The 19740-nt window shown below is 34.7% G+C and overlaps 1 protein-coding gene across 1 annotated transcript; it reads right to left on the bottom strand.

The window, feature by feature from the left end:
• Positions 1 to 4124: 4124 nt before the first annotated feature.
• Positions 4125 to 6759, bottom strand: LOC128217381 (muscle M-line assembly protein unc-89-like). Its single transcript, XM_052924509.1, has 3 exons — positions 6711 to 6759; positions 4580 to 5213; positions 4125 to 4362 (listed from the first exon to the last, which is right to left on the bottom strand). Exons 1-3 carry the CDS (start codon positions 6757 to 6759, stop codon positions 4125 to 4127), a joined length of 921 nt encoding a protein of 306 aa, XP_052780469.1.
• Between the last annotated feature and the right edge of the window lie 12981 nt (positions 6760 to 19740).

The raw sequence follows: 19740 nt of genomic DNA, 5'->3' as shown, positions 1-19740 counted from the left end.
GAAAATAGACAAATACAATTGATTTATCGTAGCCTTTTCTTTCGTCGTATACCACTATATTAATCATACAAAGCTCATGAAAAACGAGGCCGAGTATATGAATTACAAGACTAATCCATTTAGTCTTATACCATTTTACTTAACTTATGAAACATATATTTTTATTACGGTTCCTCTTTGATGAATAAAACCAAACACACACAAGAATAATGAATAGGTTTTGTAGCTTTGGAGAGAGAGGATTTCATTAGTGCCATTCTTCCTAACACAACAAACCTCTAAAAACAATCTTGAAGCCAGTTAATTGCCTTAACACTATTACAAACATCGTTCCCATTGTAATGCCATATAACATTGTTTGCACTCACACACCCTTCTTTGTAGGAGAGGAGTGTCTAACGTTTTACATATAAATACAGGAAAAATATCATCTTAGCTCGGCTATATACACTTCTAGCTTGACGGGCGTAATAAAAGACTGGAAGAATGACGACAGATGGGTATGTCTATATGACAGTTTTATGAAATCAACGAATTCTCAGTTCCATGTTAATCTGGAGGAATATATTTCCCCTAATATAATGCTGTACGTAGGTGGTTTATGCAAAAGAAAACTGCATTAACAAATATTATTAAAGTATTGATATTGATATGTATGATGCATTACTAATGTGACCCGGTCTGAATTGACCGTTTGTAGTAAAGCTGATTAGAATAAGTCAGTTATGTTCTCGCGAGAGACGGCGTTAGTTCTCGAGACATCAGACTTCCAACACGATGTTCTGAGCTAAAATCCTTCAGACTACTTATTTAAACGGGTTTGTGGTTTATTTCATTACATATTATATTGATTTACTTGTATCTCTTTTAAATAAGGTTTTGTAGTATGAACAATGGCAATAATATGTGACTGAATATTTGTGATTTGGAAACAGTTCTGACTTTATTATGTCACTTGCATGTTATTAATTATGCATTGTATTGGTCACAGAGAGCCGAGTGTCGCAGGCTAAATAAAAAAATAGGTTATCCAAGGGTTGTGAGTTTATACATTCATGTAAGTATTTTTGCTGAGTCATTGTTTTTTACTTTTTACTGTATTTGTTCATAATAACAACTATAATTAGAATGTGTAACAGGGTTGTTTTAATATCATTTATAAATGACATTATACTTAATTGAGTTGACCAGTCTGGAGTTAGTGTTTTGAAGGACAAGTGGTGTTTTATTATTTGAATACATTTGAATACCATTTATATAATGTATTTTAGGGTTCATATTAATTTGTGTATTTCAGAACCGACAAAGGAAGGCACAGCCTTTTTTCTGTATTCATATCGAATAAATACGTGTAGAAACTTGAATGTTTCTCTGATATTGGGCCCGGTTACATTATGGGGGCTCGTCCGGGATCGCCACAAAATGTAACCGGGTCCAATATCAGAGAAATATCAGAGAAACATTCAAGTTTCTACACGCTGCGACGAAAATAAATTAAAGTAATTACTAATGCGTACTCAAAATTTGAACTTTACTTTCCATTAGAAGTACAAAAAGGTAATTTCTGGAGATTAGATGAAGAAAAAACGAGTTTTCTACTTACAAGAATAATTGCTCTAGTTTATTAAATTTCGATTCGTTATCGCGTTCAAGATTTTGTACTTTGATAAAATGTTATCAAAGAGACGATCGAATCTAGTATTAGTAATGTGTGCCTTCCTATAACAACAAGATGGTCTATAATGGAAAAAAGAAATATGGTTTTTAAATTACAATGTTTATATGCTTCTTCGAACATGTGTGAACGCATTAAACGTTATGCAGCCATCAATCTCGTTTCATAGCCTCCAATGTTAAACCTGAGGGCGAGCTATCTTCATTTTGACAGAACGATAGTTTACCATTATAACGATGTATAGTCTTAACATTTAGCCTTTTACTTTCAAAGCTGATATCTAGAAACAAACATCAAATAGAGCCGTATACCATTTAATACAAAATATGAATTATCATGGTCATGCGAATATACCGTAATTACCTGGTGTTCCTGATTAAAATACAGGCATATACTTGAAAAAGTGATCATTTTTTACTTTATCGATTTGTTTTGCAGAAGACATTGGCATAATCTCCGTCGTTATCATTTCTTATTTTTGCAGAAATAAGTTATGTCATACCAAACAGAAGTTTCGTTCCGCTGATCAACCGTACATACCTTTTCTTGAAAATGTGAAATAGGTATGTATTTGTTTTCTGACCGGCCCTATTTTTTAACCGGGAACCGCATATTGTTTGTCGTAATGAGATTTTACGAGAGCTGCAATTAAATCGATCACATTCATACGCACTGAATTACCTTCACAAATGTAATGTAATGGTTTGTAAAGGGAAGTAACTTATACGCACAGTTATATATACGAAATCGGTTTAATTTAAGCTTCAACATGTCCAGCAAAACGACAACTTGACGTGAAAATGTTTTTAAAAATGAGGTGAAATATTGTTTGGATTGAATTCTTAGCTTACTGCACAATGTTTTATGCTGCCTCTTTTAAAATTATTAACCTTTCATTCTTTTAACATCCACTATCAATCAAAGTAATTGTTTTTATACAGGTGTAAACGATGCAAACGTGATTCAGGTAGATAACTTGTCTTCAACCTTTTTTTCTAGCAGCAGGGATTATATTTATTATAAGTACTTACTCAAAAATATTGAGTTAACGGAATGTATTGGCACACTGTCCAAAAGAGATTAAACTCAAAATTGAGTTCCAATGGGTTATTAATAATGCGAACCATGACGAAGCAAATCAGCGTTGCATCGTTCTACAATATTCTTCAAGTAATTTTTTTAATCAAGGATCGCATCATTATGCACCAGTCAATTGTAACCACGCACCCCAGGTTCGGGGAATAGCGGGGACTTTGACTTTCGGTCCAGCCAATCCTTGGTAAAATCCACGACTAATGGGGACACACTGCAATCCCCGCCAAATACCCCATGGGGATATCCTGTAATTTAAAACTGACTTCTTTAAAATTGAAAGAGAATCAGGATGGGGCGCCATCTTTTTAAAATATGCCCGCTACTTTCGGCACGAAAACAAAACCATCGCATTCACTCGGCACTGCAGGGCCACCTGGAAGGTAAAAGCACGTCCCATTTTTCCCGCTATCCCCAGTTTATCCCCGGACCTGGTTGGGCCGTGGTTACAATTGACTGGTGCATTAAAATACAAGCCAATTAAAAAAGTTCACATGTGTATAAGCAGAAAAAAGCATAGCCCTTTTCAAGCTAAGAAATAGTTTCATCCTTTACATCAAAACAGTTATTTTGAAATTAATGTTACTTGTTTGTTTACATCGGCTGTGACCCATGTGAAAACTCATTTAAGTCACGTGATTCTTCACCCTAATATAAATGCATTAAAATTAAAACATTTTTTAATATATCGCGTGCAACCTTTAGTTTGCCTTTTAAACAAGAATTCTATTTTCTATACTTATGTTTTGTCATGTTCGACATGTTAATAATTTGAAATAACGAGAGAGTTAAAATTGTCTTTCTAATACAATAAGATATCATGTAATTTAGAGCTTTTAACACTTTCAAATGAATATAAACATAATTTCCGATTCCCATAGTTGCAAGTGAACACATTGTTTACATACATATTGACGCTTGTTTTGTCTACTCATCTCATTTCTCTATCCCTGTGCCATTCCTAATAGGTAAATAACATTACCGCAGCAATCCAATTTAAATCAGAATATGCTTGTGCTGTTCTTGTTCATTTCCAATTTTAAGAAAACTTTAACTGGTCGCCGTAATTGTAACAGCATGACGTCTTGGCCAGGAACAAACTATCCATTTTAATGGATACAAGACATTCTCCTATTTTTGCCATGTAAAGCTCTCAAATACGCCCGCCTGATTGTTAGTGTAAGAAGTGTGAGGTTTGCGTTACACAGTTTAACCCCCCGTTTCATCAATATTACCGAGAAAGAATCACTAACATCAAGTTACAAGGATATTTCAATATAAGTGCAATATACTTGTTGTCATGTTTGGTACGTTTTTGCTAGGCTTTGATCAGTGCGACATTAAAAAAAATCATAGTTTATTCCGCCCTCGGGCTTCCGTCGGGCTTCTCCTTTGCTGACCGTCGGACTTCTCCTTGTTGGCCGTCAGGTTTCTTTTTGTTGGCCGTCGGGCTTCCCTTTTGGCCGACGGGCGTCTCCTTGTTGGCCGTCGGGCTTCGCCTTGATGATTGGCCGTTGCGCTTCTCCATGTTGGTTGGTCCTCGGGCTTCTCCTTGTTGGCCGTCGGGCTTCTCTTTATTGGCCGTCGGGCTTCTCCTTGTTGGCCGTCGGGCTTTTTTTATTGGCCGTCGGGCTTATCCTTGTTGGCCCTTGGGCTTCTCCTTGTTGGCCGTCGGGCTTCACCTTGTTGGCTGTCGGGCTTCCTCTTCTTTGCCGTCTGGCGTCTCCTTTTTCGCCGTCGGACTTCTCTTTGTTGGCCGTCGAGCGTCTCCTTGTTGACCGTTAGGATTCTTTTTCTTGGCCGTCGGGCTACTCCTTGTTGGCCGTCAGATTTTTTTGTTGGCCGTCGGGCTTCTCCTTGTTGGTCGTCGAGCGTCTTCTTGTTGGCCGTCGAGCGTCTTCCTGTTGGCCGTCGGGCTTCTTTTTCTTGACCGTCGGGCTACTCCTTGTTGGCCGTCGGGTGTCTCCTTGTTGGCCGTCGGGCTTCTCTTTGTTGGCCGTCGGGCTTTGTTTGTTGGCCTTCGGGCTTCTTCTTGTTGACCGTCGGGCGTCTCCTTGTTGGCCGTTTGGCTTCTCTTTGTTGGCCGTCGGGCTTCTCATGTGTTTGCCGTCGGGCTTTGTTTGTTTGCCATCGGGCTTCTTCTTGTTGGCCGTCGGGCGTCTCCTTGTTGGTCGTCGTCCTTCTCTTTGTTGGCCGTCGGGCGTCTCCTTGTTGGCCGTCGGGCTTCTGTTTGTTGGCCGTCGGGCTTCTCTTTGTTTGTCGTAGGGCGTCTCTTTGTTGGCGGTCGGGCTTCTCTTTGTTAGCCGTCGGGCTTCTCTTTGTTGGCCGTCGGGCTTCTCCTTGTTGGCTGTCGGGCTTCTCCTTGTTGGTCGTCGTCCTTCTCTTTGTTGGCCGTCGGCCTTCTCTTTGTTGGCCGTCGGCCTTCTCTTTGTTGGCCGTCGGGATTCTTATTGTTGGCAGTCAGGCTTTTTCTTGTTGGCCGTCGGGCTTCTAAGTGTTGGCCGTCGGGCTTCTCTATGTTGGCCGTCGGGCTTCTCTATGTTGGCCGTCGGGCTTCTCCCTGTTGGTCGTCGGGATTCTCCTTGTTGGTTGGCAATCGGGCTTGTTCTTTCAATTTCATTTTATCAAAGAAAAATTTCGTTTTGATCACAGGCAGCTTTTCTTCATTTAACAGTTGGATTGATTTCCATCAGAATATGCTGTTATGATAAACATTACTTTTAACTTGTTTTTATACAACGCACTGTACAGCAAACTGATCCTAGCTAAAGGTAAGTTGTATCGAAAAAAGGTATTATTTTGAATGCTTATATTGCAAAATGATATAACTTTGAATATTAAAATCAATAAATTGTAAATTTGAAGCTCATATAAATACTATTGTTCATCAGAACATACGGCTCCTTCATAACCGTGTCCTAACTTGACGTTTTGTATCGTCTCACATACGTTGATTGTTGATTATACACCAACATGTCGGAAACGTAGAAGTCCGTGTTACTTTGACCGAGCAAATGATACATCACAAATAGTTATTTTTAAGCCAATTAATCATTGATCAAACCTGACGTTTTTATGACATAAATGTCCAATAAAACGAGAACCACGTTCAGGAATTGCCTTTTTATAACGCGATCAAATAGCAACTTATGAACTATTTATGTGACTTGTTATGGTTTTCATACTCTTTGTTATTGGGCATGAAACTCACATCAAGACTATTTTGCAAAAAGCACATCAGACTAGAACTTTTTAAATAGAGGATGTGGTATTTTTTCTTAAAATCGTCAACATCACGTTTCAATTATTTCTTGCTATAAGATGACGCGCCAATATTTGACATTCAATTAAAATGTTAATTCAAAGGAATGGGATACTTTACATCCCATTAAATATTTAGAATGGAAAGAAGAGGTCAAAATACAAAACAGAATGTTAAAACATATCATCCGGCTCAAATTGTATAACTGGAAAACACTCGAATCGCTGTCCGCAATGCTGTCATTTTTTCTATAAATAAGTTGCCCTACCTTGTTGAAGTCAGGTAGAAGTAACACAATTCGAAAAACATTCATATTAAAGTTTTACATATGCATGGATTAGGGCCACAACAACGTACCCATATTTACAGTTTTACCCATCACTATTCACTTAAATAATCATGTTACTTTCAACGTAAACATATTCGGTAAAGAGATCGAAATTGGAAAACGACATAAGCCGTGATAAGCGAAAGTATATACTGATATGCTCGGCACATGCGAAAAGTGTTGTTGATGTTAATTAAGTAGACTTTCCTTTTAAATGACTGTGTTTGTATTGATTAATGAATTGTTTGTTTGTGAATATTCGGGATTTTGCAGATAGTGACTGCACCCAAACTTCTACAAATGCCCTGGCTTGAAAACTGCGCACTAGCATAGTAATTTGATGGAGTACATACCATCTTCAGTTTCTTTTGTAGCAATCCTCACAAATTTCATATTTGGCATCCTCAGATTAATTGTCTCTATTTTAAATTTCATGATTTATTGGACATTTATGCCATAAATATATATGCAAAAAGCTACACCACTGATTTGATCACTTTTATTTACTTGTTGAGGGAAAAACAACCGTTACCTCTGATAATAGCAAGCCCTAAGGATCTACGCGTTAAATTAAGAAAAAAAAAAAATCTACAAGTAACTGTCTCTGTTTCCTCAGATTTTAATCATTTCAACGTCTCATAATAAAACGATAAAACAACAGCAAGTATGTTGCTTGCTGTGTAATAACCTTTTTTTTCAAGAATTGAAAACACTTTGCTAATACTTGATACCAAAACGCACCATGTTTATAATGCATACGCAACATGCATTTGTTTTTACTGCTTTCGTTTCAACATAATAAATACAAGAATAATTGCACTGAAAGGCAGTTCAGGTCGATATTCATAAAAATCTAATGTCATTTAAAATCTACTTATCTTTGCCTCGTTATTTGACTACCGCAATTCTAAGAATCGCCTTAAGGTAGCAAACCCCTAATGGGCACCATTTCAAACTATGATCAGCTTCGTAATTTCTTAATATGTATCATTTCCTGGTTTCAAAAACAAAATTTAAAAGAAGTTTACCGTCAAATAACAGTTTTATTTAAAATTTGAATTACCCTACCCCCATTTCAGAATTGTCGATAAAAACGACATCAGCAAAAAGACAAGAACAATCCTTTATTTAATTTATTTTTCAACATTTTGGTAATAAATTGATATCAGGGTGACAAAAAATATATTTGCTTTCAAAAATGATACATTATTGATCACATCACCAACAAATATAATAAAACTGTTCTGAAATAGCCATATGGTTTTTCAATTTTAACATACTGTTTTGACCTCGTAAAATTGGAACATCGATGTTTCAAAGGAAAAATAACAAGTTCTAGAAATACTCATAACCTGTTCTTTATTAATAATTATCTTTTATCTTTGGGAAACATTATGCCAAAAAATCAAAATGTTTTACCGTCTCACTAAAAAAAAATAGTTTGTATTTCCCAACCACCTATTTCAGCCGTACCTGCAAGTTATAAAATCTTCACAAAAGCTAATATTTATGTGTAAAAATATTAATGTACTTAATGACTTTTTAATGCAAATACAATATTAACTTTTGTGAAAAAATGTTAGCTAATGAAAACAAAGAAGAGAAAAAATAAAAACATATTTGTGCTTTTGGCTGGATTCGAACCACAACCTTGAAACCCTCAAAAGATTTGTAGTCCTGTGCTTAACAAAAGCATATACATTGAAGAGTTTCAAGTGGAGGAGTGTGCTACCTTAAGTTAGAAATAACTTCAACTAATTCATGAATACCGGCCCTTGTAAGTTTTGTATCGGTGGTCATTGCGTTGTTTAAGGGGTAATATTTAAAACTCAACTTCCATTCCTTAAATGAACGGCCCTTTCGGCAACTGCGAATATTGTTCGATGAACGCAACATATTCAATATGTTCGGATCGCGTATCATCGGGTGTTAATATAAAAAGTCATTAGTTTTATAATGATATTTTGATTGGAACACGTATCATTGGTGGTATAGTATGTTCTACAATTAGTTAAGAAGCATTTGTCGCCGAATAGTTAAGCTTTGGGCGAATGTATAATTGATCAACCCCGAGTTGCGACCCACCATTTTGCCTAATCTTTGAACTCCCCTGGCATAGTGCATTTTTAATAATAAATAATGTTTTCTCTGCAAAATTGTAAGAAAAGCACCATAGAGTATATGTTTTTATTTAAATTCCTTTTTTGTAAAGCTTTTTTACTAGTTTTCATTTTTTTTTGTTAAATAAGAGGTCTTCGTTTTAAGACGATAGACGGTTCTGGTGGATAATCATTGCTCTGTCACTGTGTAAATTGTGTGCCAATATTCTATGTTTAGCGCTTTGTGCTTACGAAACGTGATTTAGTGTAACATAACCTTTTATTATGTAGAATAAGGGCGATGAACCTTTGAAGTTAATTTTCTGCGAAATAAATGGTAATGGCTTTGCTATGTACTTCTTAACTAAAACTTAATACTTCATTTACAGTGACAAAACATGCAAATTTCTCGAGATTCGATTAAATGAAAGAAATGGCATTTCCCCCTGTGATCATCATTTCACTCACTCGTATTAAATTCAATTCCAGGTCGTTATCGCGTTCAAGTTCGTCTGCTGTTACAAAATTTAATCAAGAGGCGATCAAATATATTACTAGTAATTTGGCCTTTCCTTTACAAGATTTGCTATAACACTGAAATTAAAACATGTTATTGCCACTGGTAAATCAGTTATTCAATCACTGCTACGGTCGTAACAAAATGTATCTGCTTACATAGTTGTTAACATGTAAAACAAACGTTTCGAAAGAATGAAATGATTCTTTGTCTGCACCGGAAAGCTGTCTAATCCCCAAGTTGACAATATTTTCATCAATCAAGCGTACTTTTACCTCAGCCTACCAAGCCAAACATAGACTGGATGGCGCTTTCTAAACCGGTGATATTTTACTCCAGCGTCCTTAGTTCCGTTCGAGAGACTGCTTGCTATTAAGCCAAGTGGACGGACAATCTAACGTTTTATTTAACATGATTTACCGGGAGCATCATTGGTTTAACTGTAAAGAAAACTAACATTATTATGACATTTGCAACAATACCATTATCAGCAGGGAGCGATGGGATTTCATACTTTAAGAAACTCCTTAGGACGTGTGAAAAGTCTCATTAATGCAAGGTTTCTTTTCAATATTCTCGAGCTTATTAATAAGACTAAGGTGTTTCTTTTCTATTTCAATTGTCTGTTAGAAGTGATTTTAAATAGTGAATTATATATTCACAACGACAGTGCTTACGATGAAAGCTGAAAGACAGCAATCAGTGACGTTTGTTTAACATGTCCAGCTGATTTGCCTTCATAATAAATGAATTCTATAAGCGCCTCATTTAGCCAGGAATCGAGTCCAAAGCAATTAATTATCTAATGTCCCTCCGCAAGCTTGTTGTGTGGAGACTTAAGTGGTATTTCTTATTGTATCAGCACCATGTATAGGCAACGAGGACAATTACCCGTTTCTAACATAAAGTAGAAGCTCTTTACCCAAATGTTTAATCGTGTTAGGCCTTTTAATATAAGCGTTCTGTATATTCTAGTGTGACAAGTGTGGGTTGAAATCTAGTACACTTTCCAAACATCCCGGTTGTCCGGTTAGCGCAGTGGCTAGTGGACTTGTTTCTCACCAAGCGCCCAGCTTTCGATTCCCGGTCTGGGCGTATGTTTGGTCACCAAGTGGGACAAGTGTTTTTCCGGGTTTCCCTCACAAAACAAGACCAAACTCTTGCCCAATCATAGTGTCATAGAGAGTGGCTAAGCATAATTTAATATTACTTTCATCACAGTGCTTGCAAAATATATAAAGTTTAGACTAATCTCCTATTTGATTAAAGATTCCAAGGATTTAACTGACGCTCATTGATAACACTTTTTTATTTGTGGACTCTATTTAATGTCTTAATATGTGCCTTTTAGGTATTATGCATTTGTAACACGTCATTGTTTAATATTTGGATGCTTGGACTGCCCAGTGGTTTCCATGGTATAATTTCAGTTAGGTTTACGTTTGATTAACAAAATGAGATGGCAGTTATATCTCATCTGTTTATCTTCTTTAAAATAGGCTAACATAATCTCATCTATTTATCGTTTTCAAAATAGGCTAACATAATCTTTTATCTTCTTTCAAATAGGCCAACCTAATATCATATAGTTATCTTCTTTAAAATAGGCTAACATAATCCCGTCTATTAATAGGCTAACATAATCCCACCTATTTATCTTCTTTAAAATAGGCTTACATAATCTCATACATTTGCAGTCTAAAAAAATATCTAAACATAATCTAAGCGACAAAGCATTATGTGCTAAAATGTCCCCAAAAGTAAGTTACTCATGAAACACGTGAAATTACTCTGAAGTAATTCTTACCTTAAACTAACAATAAAAAAGTGTTTTTGTAAGGTTTCAGTTCTATGAAAACGTTTGACGGCTCATAACAGTTTCAGTTCTATGTCGGTAAATCAACTAATGTCAATCCAATCCAAATATTGAAAGTGTTCCTAAAAATCAACAAAATGAGGTTTTATCTGAAAATACCTTTTGCAAATGATTGTATAACAAATTATTTCTTTTCATACTGGTGTTTGTATGGAATAGGTTTTCTTTTTAATGCAAAACTATTCGATTTCTAATGGTGTGATGAATAATAAAACTGTGCTTTTTAATCATGTGGTTGGATATTAAGACACAATAAAATGTTGATAAACTCCTACAAAAGCAATTAGGTAGTCTTGTGTCTGGTATAAGTATTTCCGAGAGAATTCTCTGTAAACGTCTCAACTTGTCATAAAATTGTCTTACAGGACATAATTTCATACATTTTCTCGGCTATATTGCTTTTCAAGGAATGTTTCGTGGATCAGAAAGAAAGCAATAAACTGAACTATATTGTTACAAGTCCTGCAAATAGCGGCTTAACCTACAATGGGTATATTTTATATATGTGACAAGATAGCTTTAAGCGTTAAGTCGCAGGTGTTCTAAGTACTAAGATATACCAAGAGAGGTATCACAGACAGTTGTACATATCCAATGGAATTAACAGGGACACACCGAGTAGCAATCACATAAGACATTTTAAGCCCAAACTGATCCGCAACGAAAGACATATGGGTAAGAAAACTAACTGATCCTCAACGAAAGGCAAATGGGTGTAACTCTAACTCTAACTCAACGAAGGGGGCATAGTTCAAAAGGAATGAACATGGGTGAAACCCAAAGGCAAATGGGTGTAACTCTAACTCTAACTCAACGAAGGGGGCATAGTTCAAGCGGAATGAACATGGGTGAAACCCAAAGATCTTCAACGAGATGTAAAGGGGTCGAACACTTACTGTTGCCCATCAAATGATACGTAGGCCAAACTTCAACTGGCCCTCAACGAAAGGTACATGGGTCAAACACTAACTGATGTCCATCTTAAATGAATTAGCCCTCAACGAAAGGTACAGGGGTCAAACACTAACTGATGCCTATCATAAATGAAATGTACGTTGGTCAAACACAACTAAAAATAAACACTAACTGATGCCCATCTTAAATGAAATGATTCTCACCGAAAGACACATAGGTCAAACCCTTTCTGATCCTAAATGAAAAGAATATGAGTCAAACCCTTACTGACCCTCAACAAAAGGAGCTTGGGTCAAACCATGACTGATCCTCACCGAAAGAAACATGGACCAAACACTATCTGAACGTTGACTAAATAAACATTGGTCAAACAAAACTGATTATAAACGAATAGGACATGGGTCAAACCCTTACTGATCCTCAATGAAAGGTACACATGTCGAACACTAACTGATGCCCATCGAAATATACATTGGTCAAATTTTAATTGGTATTCAACAAAAGGTACATTTGTAAACCACAAATCGACCCTCAATGGGAGGTACAGTGGTCAAGATTGACTGATCTTCAACAAGATGTACATTGGTCAAACACTAACTGATCCTCAATAAAAGAAACATGGGTCAAAACATAAACAAAATAACAATTAACAATAACGTATTATAACAAAAGGGCATGTTTTAAACAAACATGGCGATTATCACACATGATCCTATCCCACACTCATGGTGGTTTGCAATAAATAAAACACTTCATGCATATTATTTTTTATAGAATTAATTATAAAAAGGCAAATAGATAAGTTTCCTCAATAATTTTGAAAAAGATTAAGACGCTCCATAATCCCCCTCAAATAGAAGAATGGCAGTGAAGCACAACTTGTACCTGCACTAAAAGCTAATTGCAAAAGCCATTACCTTCCACTCATTACTGTTTAAACTCATTCCTGTGCGATGCAGATCACATTTTTTAAATGTATTATAACATAAAGCCATTACATTTAATGTGTCCTATCTTGTCCTGAATGCTGTTAACATGCACAACAAAAAGTACACACCACGCTGACGTAGCACTTTATTTAGTACCAGATATGTGTTGCTTTATTGCCCTAACGTAAATTTTCGTTTTATAGCCTTTTGTATAAAATATCAGACTATTGGCATGTCGGGGTTTCTTTAAGGATTGATTCTTATTGTTTGTGGGTTCATGCAGTATGAACGCTCGGCCGCGATTTTGCATATGCATAAACCGCCCTGCGGTTTTTGGAAATATGCAAAATCGCGGCCGAGCGTTCTTACTGCATGAACGCATAAAAATAAGAATCAATACTTATATTTACATTCTCCCTTTTTATTTGGCATTTTTTTCGACCTAATAGTGTTTGAGAACAAGTCTTTGATTACAACAAAGGGGAACAAAACGTGTAGAGCGAATGTAAATGGTAAGAGCACTTTTCGCCCTCGGTGTTTTAGCTCGGCGTTCTTTTTATCCTCCGCATAATAAATAATCCATAAGTAATCTCCGAAAGAAATAAATAATCAAAGATTTTTTTAATCATTTGGTAGTTTCTGTTAAATATGTGGAGGTAATAATGATTTTATGATGTTGTAATATGTTCATTTTAATCAAGAGAACATTGGATACATTTTAACTCCTATTTTACATATGCATGACCCATGTGAGTGGGGTTAACGAATGTGGTCATGGTGATTTAATGGATAACTTCCAGTTCAAGGTAATTATAACGTCATAATTTCAGTTTTTGTTGTCTTTTAACTTTTGCAAAGATATTGAAGTGTTGAAGACTTCTCGAATTGTCAATATTAAGACGTTTGTTCGAACTCGCGAAAATACATGACACTTTGACAGTCTCCAATCATTTCATGTATTTAATGTAGACGAAGATATCGCCTCATTCTATCGCAGAAAGATATTTATTGTCTGAATCCGATAATGGAGCATACATTTGTCCTAGAAAGAAATCGCCGAACTCAGAATCATCAGTCATCATTGTTTTGACAGTTGTTGCAGACGAACCGTAGTAAAAACCGCGTCAATTTTAATTTGTTTTTATTATTTGTTCAATGCGTGTTCTTTTGTTATCAAATGCAAAATCAAGCATTTTTCAAATGATATTTCTAGAAAATAATGTCTTTAATTTATATTCTTCGTAAAACATCAAAAGAAACATGTAAACAAGCCAGCATTCAACAGAACATGTACCCTGCTATATTTATCAATAAAGTAGATCGTAGTAAGATCACTACGCGCGGTGGTTCACCAGCGCCCAATCAGAGCGTTGCTTTCTTGCCAAACTCCGCCTACATAGGTCACGAAAGGTCGACCGGTTCATGCAAAATGAACTCAATTTATATCGTTCAGAAAATCAAGTACGAATGTAAATATATTTCATTATCGCATCGCCTCCTTTGTGTTATGTCAAAACAAAAATACGAATATATGCGTATAAATACGATATAAATATCTAATGTACTTTTGTATTTTGGACCGCAAACTAATTGGCTAGATTATAAGTTTCATTCCATGGCTACAATAAAATAATAACAAATAAGTTTATGTAATATAAAGTCGATGCAAAGCTAATAAATAATTCCATTAAAGTGATTCTCTGCAGTGAAAAGGATATCTCGACAAATGAAAAGATTTATTGTGTTCTTAATTTGTTAACAATTGATACTTATTTATTGTTTAATCATAACATATTTGTAAATAATGAGCATTGTACCTTTTCTTTACATCTTAATAGTCTCGTTCATACCTTATGATTATGATCATATTCAAAGCGTTTTATAGACATTTATTGTAATTAAAAAATGCAGCATTCCTTCCATCGTTTAATTAAAGTAAGAGGGTATCTTTTTCACATTTAATTTCATATTCAGCGATTAAAATATATTCTAACAAACAATTATTAAATTAGTACACTAAAAGCCTATTTGCCCAAATCTGACCGAGATCTTGTTCAATCAAGGTCGAACAAACATACTACGTCATAAAACAACAATCGCATTACACAACTATCAAAATATCGTTCTAATTTAACGTTAGGGTAACCGCAATGACTTGGCACGTCCAGGGAAAACTTAATAAGAACTCACTGGGGCTTTAAACCGGTTAACGAACGCTCAAACTCACACTTGCCTTGATTAATGCGTGCAGACGTTAAATGATAATTCTCATCCGTGCAAGCATCAATTGTGGACAATACAAATCAAGTACAAAAAAATCAGCATAAAAATCAACTACAAGAATTCAGACCAATCGTCCTGATTCTTGCCAGGTATAATCATACTAAGACAGCCATCTGCCCAAGCTCGTATAGTGTAGTAATGACTGAATCAATGTACAAAGTCGGATGTTTAATGAAACAAACTGAGAACAAATAACGAGTAATTTAAAATCGTGTTGAGAATAGATGTTTATTTCATTTCTTCTTTGAAATTAAGTACTCGACTTTTTCTTTTTAATAAGAATAATACTTGGTGTTGTTTTTTTTTTTCAAAACAACTTACAGCTGAGTTCACCAGTTGCTAATCATGGTTGTTCGAATACTGCTTTCTATGATCAATCGGTAAAATAAGCTCCTGTCTAAAACCTAAATTAAGCAAACATCTTTTTAAAAGTGTTAACTTTTGGTTTCCTGAACGATAAAAGTCGGAGAGCCAAGCGCAGCCCATTGCAAACTTAGCGTTTAGAAGACCAAAACTTAATTGCTTACTGTTCAAGGTGAAATGCAGCGCAAATGCTTCTATACTATCAGTTCGCATGCGCAATCTTTTAAACAACTCACTTCTCGTAACCAATTAATGATATAATATAAATGTAGCTGTTGTTTTCGTTACTGGATGAAAAATTGGCAGATATAATCTGATTTATGGAATTTCGGTTGTCAGAGCTCTTCTATATTAATACATGTGAATCTGTCCGAGGTTCCCATTGGGGGAGGCAATCGACATCTGTTATGTTGATTACCATTGTATTGTAATCCCTGATTTATATCTTGTTTAAGTGTATGTCAATTTAAAAGGCTTTTACGTTTATGAGGAATATCTTGCGGGAGTTCTGTCTGATTGACAAACACATGTATGCTAGACAGCTTGGCAATACCCTGCATAATTAAACAACTTTTTGTCATAAAGTAAATACAAAGCATATTTGATAAACGGGCACAGTACAGGGTCAAGATAGGTTAGTAGAGTTGCACAGGGTGGACCATCATACATGTGAACTGCATTATGGATATCAATATATGTCCTATGATATTGCCATATACCCTAATCAGAGACAACACACACTAGACGAGATCGCATTCCAATCGTCGCATTCCAACCGTTTATAAGTCAGTTTCATGTTGTATGCCTGTGTGGTCCGAATGTAATTTGTGTACGTTGTGTGTCTTTTTAGTGTCTGTTAGGCCTTATCTAGGTCCCTTCAAACAAGGTTGTGGTTATTTCTTGCCTTATGGGCTTGGCCCTATAGTCCCATTAAATAAAACTAGTAAAATGTCAATAATATACTGTCAAATATTCATAAATACATTTACCAGGTCAAGTAATTTAGTCTAAATCGCAAATTTAAACCACTCTGAGAGGCACGAGGTTAGGGCCAGAATGACACTGAACGAGAGACACAAACGTACAAAAAACACACACAATCATGTCTTAATAAAATCCAAGAATAAATGCATCAATGCACAAACCAGGAGGAGCAACAAAACGAAACATATACTAAAACATTAATATATATATATATATATATATATATATATATATATATATATATATATATATATATATATATATATATTATATATATATTTAGACCAATCCAACCTTTGGGTAACTTTGATGCAACCTTGGGAGACTCGTGTCGCCCATAGGATATATGTTGTGTCGCCCAAAAGTAATTGTGTTTTTTTCTATCAATTTATTTTTTTAAATAATAAAACAATTTTGCAAACAATTTTGAACGCTTTAAAAAAGGTTCAGTCATTAAGCACTAATCAGCAGGAATAGCATTTAAGGAAAAATCATGAATTTCAAAAAAGTGTGTATATTTTGAAAACAACCTTTGGGATACATTTAAATTTTTATCAATAATTTTCCTGTCATAGGTATATGTTTTAGATAAGAATTCATAAATGTAAAGAACATAATATTTTTTAACAGAAAAGTTAATTGTGTTCAACTTTAAAGATTCCGAAATTCCCTAAAAAAAATATTTTCGCAATAAGCGTACTTTCCGTGTTTTCGTGTCGCCCAAAGGTTGATGTATATTCAATGCTTTGCAGACTATAAGAACGACATGTTCTTTTTAGTTGTATTAGTTATTTTATTAAAAATTTAATAAACACAAATGACAAAAGTGCTTATTATAATTTATAATAGTTGCATTTTAAAATGTTTAATTGGACATTCGAACCAAACGTCGAGGAAGTTTCAATTTAGCCTACAGTCACTACCAAGGGTGACGGACCTGACGCAACTATTTGCGAATAACGAATGACAATTATGGTCGCATGTGCTTCGTCTCTATATTACAGAAAACCGTGTTCTATATTTATTTACTGATATAAATGGGAACAGTTCATTTCAAAACCATTTAAGGTACATATACTAACAAATACGTTCGGATATGTTACTTCAGATAAAATGAATATGCTCGGAGTTGCAAGCTTAAAAAACACATATTATATCTTAGTTAGTAATTGAACACTTGTGACTCACAACAGTTATCTGATATATTTTTTATAATGTGCCATAATAAATGATTTTCACTGCAGTTTTATAGTTTATTCATGTATCATATGTACACAAAATGAAAACATAAAATACAAATATTTAAGAGTTCAGTGCACATCCATTCATAAAATTGAATTACAGGAGACTAAAAATACAACAACAAATCTTGATATTGTTAATAAAGGATAAAAAACAATTAAGTCTATTCTAAAAAAGATAATTACTCTTATTTACATGACTTTTTTAAGCTAAGAAACTATGATACATCTAAAAGGATTATCACTTAACTACTTGTACAAAGCATTGAATCGGAATTCAAGTATATTAAAACAGGTTTTGGTGGTTAATTTAACAATATCTGTATTTGAGAGTAAAAATATACACTTATGTACCTGCACGTATTATTTTATCATGCAAACTGATATGTTTGTTTTGAAGCCTACGAAATATGTGATTTCATATATACAAAAGCTGTCATCTTTTAATGCTACTTAACTGGTCTGGATCTACATAAACATTAATCAAAGGTAAAATATTTTCTTTATGGAATGCGTAAGGAGTGCATGCTGCTGATAATCATTCCATAAATTGAGTTCAAATCGTACAGGCCATTAATAGCCTTTTCTATTTCCGTTGTCAACAAATGTTGCCGAAATCATTAGAAATAAAACAAGTGTAATAGGTTATTTATTTTCAATTTATACTTCTTGTTTATTGGTTTACAGGTTCAGTTCATATATGCATATTACTTTAGAAAAAGAACGGTTTAAAAAAGTAAAACACAAGTTTAATTCTGTTACATTACTGTTTAACGCGTAATGATGCGTTAATACTATTTATATACTTAACTTAATAGTGATGATTAGATGACTGGCTGTTTCCGTGTATTTATGTGTTAACTATTATCGGCGAAACGAACTGCGAAATTATGCATTTATGGAAAATATTTCTTACTCATAACAAGATTATAAACGTGTATTCAGTAGCTAAAACCGTACAAAACCTAAATGACTGGTGGGTCCTAAGATAATAACAGCCATCAAGTAAAAGAAAAAAAGAAAAAAAGAAATACCGTTTTTCCTTTGTTTCATATTACAGACGGTGTCCATGATTATATTTTTAATTATATTTCTTTATTTTGATAAATTGAAACACTTCTTTCAATTGAGGTTACTCTAATTTGGGCGTGAGAGTGAATCTTTAAATGAGATCTTTTGACCAGTAACTCTTCAACTAAATTTGAAACACATGAAATGTCACAGAAGTCCTCTCTTGCTTAATGTCCAAAGAAAGTCCAATTCTAAGAATACTAAAATATGATTTTTGCGAACATTCAACAGTCAATCGCTTGAATCCTGAACTGAACGACGTAGAGACAACACTAGTGTCCCGTCTGACAATGACTGGCCGCTGACACTTAAACCGAGGAATTCGGACTTCATTGAGTAGTTCCATTGTGTTGTTTGCATTACCACTTCACAAGTAATGCATGAAATATGTCTACCATATGCAAATGAATATTCTGATACTTAATTGCCTTTATATAAGAGTAAGTAAGAGTTAACATTTTCAAGAATAGCATAATACTTGTGTCTTAGAGATACTAGTTTTTAAATGTTGACAATTAAATGTGTTGTAACCGAGTATATAAGGATATATGTTCATGCAAGTCGTGTTTTATTACTTTGGACACACAGTAGTTGACTTTTAAATTGAAATGTTAAAAACACCATAAATATCTTGAAAAGTCGATTGAATCTCTGAAAATAAAGCAGTAGGCGTGATTGTAGGTCAAGGGGGGATTGTGCATTGTACAAGTATGTGCTTCTAGCTTCTATACCGACATAATGATATTTTTTTCATAACCTTGATATATGCATTTTCTCAACATTTAGGTTCTCAACTATGTGTAATCTTTATAAGAAAAATAATTTGGGTTTTCTTAATTATTACAGTATAGAATATCGGCTACTTAGTGTGAGGGCCTAGACGCGAACCCAAGCAATGATCTTTTTAAGCTTTATTTAACAGCTGAAAGTGATAAGATTAACTTAGTTGCAACCTTCAGACAATATAAGTCAGAAACCGAAAACTGTTAACTCAAAATGGCCCCTAAACGGTGCCAATATTAAGTATCTAGTATACTATGTTTCCTAGATAAGCAAAAGTTCCACTCGGGATTAGGATTCGAAGCAGGGTCTCTTGCGAAACAAC

This window comes from Mya arenaria, chromosome 14, assembly GCF_026914265.1.
Source record: "Mya arenaria isolate MELC-2E11 chromosome 14, ASM2691426v1".
NCBI classification, from domain to species: Eukaryota; Metazoa; Mollusca; class Bivalvia; order Myida; family Myidae; genus Mya; species Mya arenaria.
The sequence above is the reverse complement of the archived record's forward strand: the minus strand, read 5'-3'. Positions and strand labels throughout refer to the sequence as shown.